The following is a 3,521-nucleotide window of genomic DNA, read 5'->3' as shown; positions in this document are numbered from 1 at the left end:
GTTGACTCTAACTCGCATCCACACTGTGTCCTATGAAGTCAGGAGTACATTTCTGTTCATTTCAGTCCTGGAGTTTGCAGTGGGGTTTCTGACCAATGCCTTCGTTTTCTTGGTGAATTTTTGGGATGTAGTGAAGAGGCAGCCACTGAGCAACAGTGATTGTGTGCTGCTGTGTCTCAGCATCAGCCGGCTTTTCCTGCATGGACTGCTGTTCCTGAGTGCTATCCAGCTTACCCACTTCCAGAAGTTGAGTGAACCACTGAACCACAGCTACCAAGCCATCATCATGCTATGGATGATTGCAAACCAAGCCAACCTCTGGCTTGCTGCCTGCCTCAGCCTGCTTTACTGCTCCAAGCTCATCCGTTTCTCTCACACCTTCCTGATCTGCTTGGCAAGCTGGGTCTCCAGGAAGATCTCCCAGATGCTCCTGGGTATTATTCTTTGCTCCTGCATCTGCACTGTCCTCTGTGTTTGGTGCTTTTTTAGCAGACCTCACTTCACAGTCACAACTGTGCTATTCATGAATAACAATACAAGGCTCAACTGGCAGATTAAAGATCTCAACTTATTTTATTCCTTTCTCTTCTGCTATCTGTGGTCTGTGCCTCCTTTCCTATTGTTTCTGGTTTCTTCTGGGATGCTGACTGTCTCCCTGGGAAGGCACATGAGGACAATGAAGGTCTATACCAGAGACTCTCGTGACCCCAGCCTGGAGGCCCACATTAAGGCCCTCAAGTCTCTTGTCTCCTTTTTCTGCTTCTTTGTGATATCATCCTGTGCTGCCTTCATCTCTGTGCCCCTACTGATTCTGTGGCGTGACAAAATAGGGGTGATGGTTTGTGTTGGGATAATGGCAGCTTGTCCCTCTGGGCATGCAGCCGTCCTGATCTCAGGCAATGCCAAGTTGAGGAGAGCTGTGACGACCATTCTGCTCTGGGCTCAGAGCAGCCTGAAGGTAAGAGCCGACCACAAGGCAGATTCCCGGACACTGTGCTGAGAATGGACATGAAATGAGCTCTTCATTAATACGCCTGTGAGTCTTCATAAATATGCCTCTGATTCTTCAGGAATACAATTCTGATTCCTCACAAAGCCTTCCAATTTCTTCTATAAAACACAATTGAAAGTCTCTCTACTTTGTATCAATGAACTCACTTATAGATGAATAAAATAATTAAGCACTATACATGGCCTAGGCAAGAATAATGTTGGTACCCTAGGTTTGTTTTGATAAAATGAACAAAATAATTAAGTATTTGGTGTAAATCCTTTATATACTATAGCTTATTATTGGTATAAATAAAACCATGAGAAATCATCTCTTCTGAAATAATATCTAAATCCCAAGATAATATGTTTGGCTTTTAACATGACTGTTAAACCTCTTTCTCGGAACTGGTGCTAGCATCATTTTTGGAAATATTCACTACTACAATAAGGATATAATCCTCTTCAAACTTCACAATTTTCACGGAAACGAAGACAAACTTGGAAAGATAATTATGTCATAATTTCAGCTTCAAGAGGTACCACATAACTTCAACTTCAAGAGGTACTAGAGGATAGGGGTCGTTTTGTCTGAAAATACACTGATCCAGAAATGCACTTTGACCTACTCTATAATGATGGAAGAGAAGCAGATATTTGCTCAGTAGGTGACCTGGATGCCAGTAGGTGCCCTGTGTGGGCTTTCTGGCTATGCCCAATTTGCCTTTGAAGATGGTGCTTTGCCTGGTACCGAGTATTGGTCTCTCTCGTTGGAGACCCTACCAAAATCGCCTAGCTGAAAGGTATATTTGTAGAGATTTGGCATTCTCTGTATTCCTGCACAGGAACCCAGCCAGGAAGGCTTTCCTCAAATCAGGTACTGAAAGACTCAGGAGAAAACAAGGTATACCAGACATTTAAATCTTGATAGGCTTCGCAGTTCACAGGCTTCACAGTTGTAGCAGCTCACCACCAAGGCTCTTAGTTCTGCCAGCTGTGGGGCCAGAGAACTATTTCCTCCTCTCAGGCACTTGGTCTTAATAGATCCAGATCTTCACCTCAGTTTTCCTCCAAAAATTAGCCATTTCTTCACCTCCAGTGGCTACAAAATTTGCAACCTCATCTGGCTTCCTTTCCTTGGTGGACACTGACGTTGTCCCAGGATTCCCTTAAAGACGTAGGTCCTCGCTCTTGGCTCCACACTGAAATTATCTAAGGGACTTTTTAAAAATCTCAATGTCCGGGCCAAATATGACCAATAAAATCAAATCTCTTGAGACGAAATGAGGCTTTTTTTCTTTAATGCTCCTCAGGTGATTTCGGGGTGCAGCCAATGTTGAGATCCACTCTTCTAGATGCCCTGTTGGCGTAGAGGTGGAGCATCTTTTCATATGTTTATTTGTATGGCTTTATTTTTAACATTATGTTTCTGAGATTCACCCATAATATTATATGAGTCACTGCTTGCTTACCTACTCACTATTGCTGAACATTTTCCATTGCCTACAGTGTGGGGCTACTATGAATAAAGTTTCTATACACATTCTTGAATCCATTTCTTTGTAGGCATAGGTTCATTTCTCAGGTAAATACCTAGGAGTGAAATTACTGTGTTAAAAAATTTATATTCATTTAACTTTATAAAAACTGTTAAAGAGTTTTCCAGAGTGATTCTGACATTTTATGCTCCCCTCAATAATGTAGGAGAGCTGTTCCACATTCTCACCAACATTTGGTGTTGTCAGTCTTTTTGATTTTGGCCATTCTAGTGGGGATGAAATGGTATCTCATTGTGGTTTCCATTTGCATTTGTCTTCTAACTGATGATATGGAGAACAATTTTGTGTGCTTCTTGGCTATTTGTATTTTTTCTATTATAAAGTAACTGTTTGCCCATTTTAATATTGAGTTATCTTTTTATTATTGATTTATAAGAGTTTATTGATTTGTAGCATTTGTGTATGTGTGATAATATACATATATGTATTCTTATCCAACTCCTATATATACACAACTGTTTTATATTAACTTGTCTTTTTATTATTGATTTGTAGAAATTTATTGATTTATGTGCGTGTATATATACATACATATATGTATTTATGTATGTGAAAAATATATATATATATATAACATATACACTCTGGATACAAGTCCTTTGTCTGATATATGCATTGTGAATATTTTGACCCAGACTGTGGTTTTCCTTTTTATTTTTTAATAGTGTGCTGATAAGCAGAAATGATGACTTTTAATAAAATCTAATGTCATTTTTTTTCTACAATGCTTGTGCTTTTTGTGTCTGCTATAAAAAATATCTGCCTGCCTCTGACATGCAAAAATAGTTTCTATGATTTTCTCTAGAATTTTCATAGTTTTTACTTTGATGTTTGGGACTATAATTGATCTTGAATTAATTTTTTTTTGTAGTATTAAGTAGGGCTGAACTTCACTGTTTTTATATGTCTATCTAAGTATTCCAATATCATTCACTGAAGATTTTTATTTTCAAATTGACTTGAACTCTTGTT

General features: G+C 39.0%; 1 protein-coding gene across 1 annotated transcript; it reads left to right on the top strand.

The window, feature by feature from the left end:
• On the top strand, positions 1 to 1,000 carry TAS2R38 (taste 2 receptor member 38; the record flags this gene model as incomplete). Its single annotated transcript, NM_001009139.1, is given in 1 exon segment — positions 1 to 1,000. A coding segment is annotated over 1 exon segment (1,000 nt), but the record flags the coding sequence as incomplete, so codon positions are not given.
• Between the last annotated feature and the right edge of the window lie 2,521 nt (positions 1,001 to 3,521).

This window comes from Pan troglodytes, chromosome 6 (assembly GCF_028858775.2).
Source record: "Pan troglodytes isolate AG18354 chromosome 6, NHGRI_mPanTro3-v2.0_pri, whole genome shotgun sequence".
In the NCBI taxonomy this organism is placed as follows: domain Eukaryota; kingdom Metazoa; phylum Chordata; class Mammalia; order Primates; family Hominidae; genus Pan; species Pan troglodytes.
Note: the sequence above shows the minus strand (reverse complement) of the source record. Positions and strands in the feature narration are given on the sequence as shown.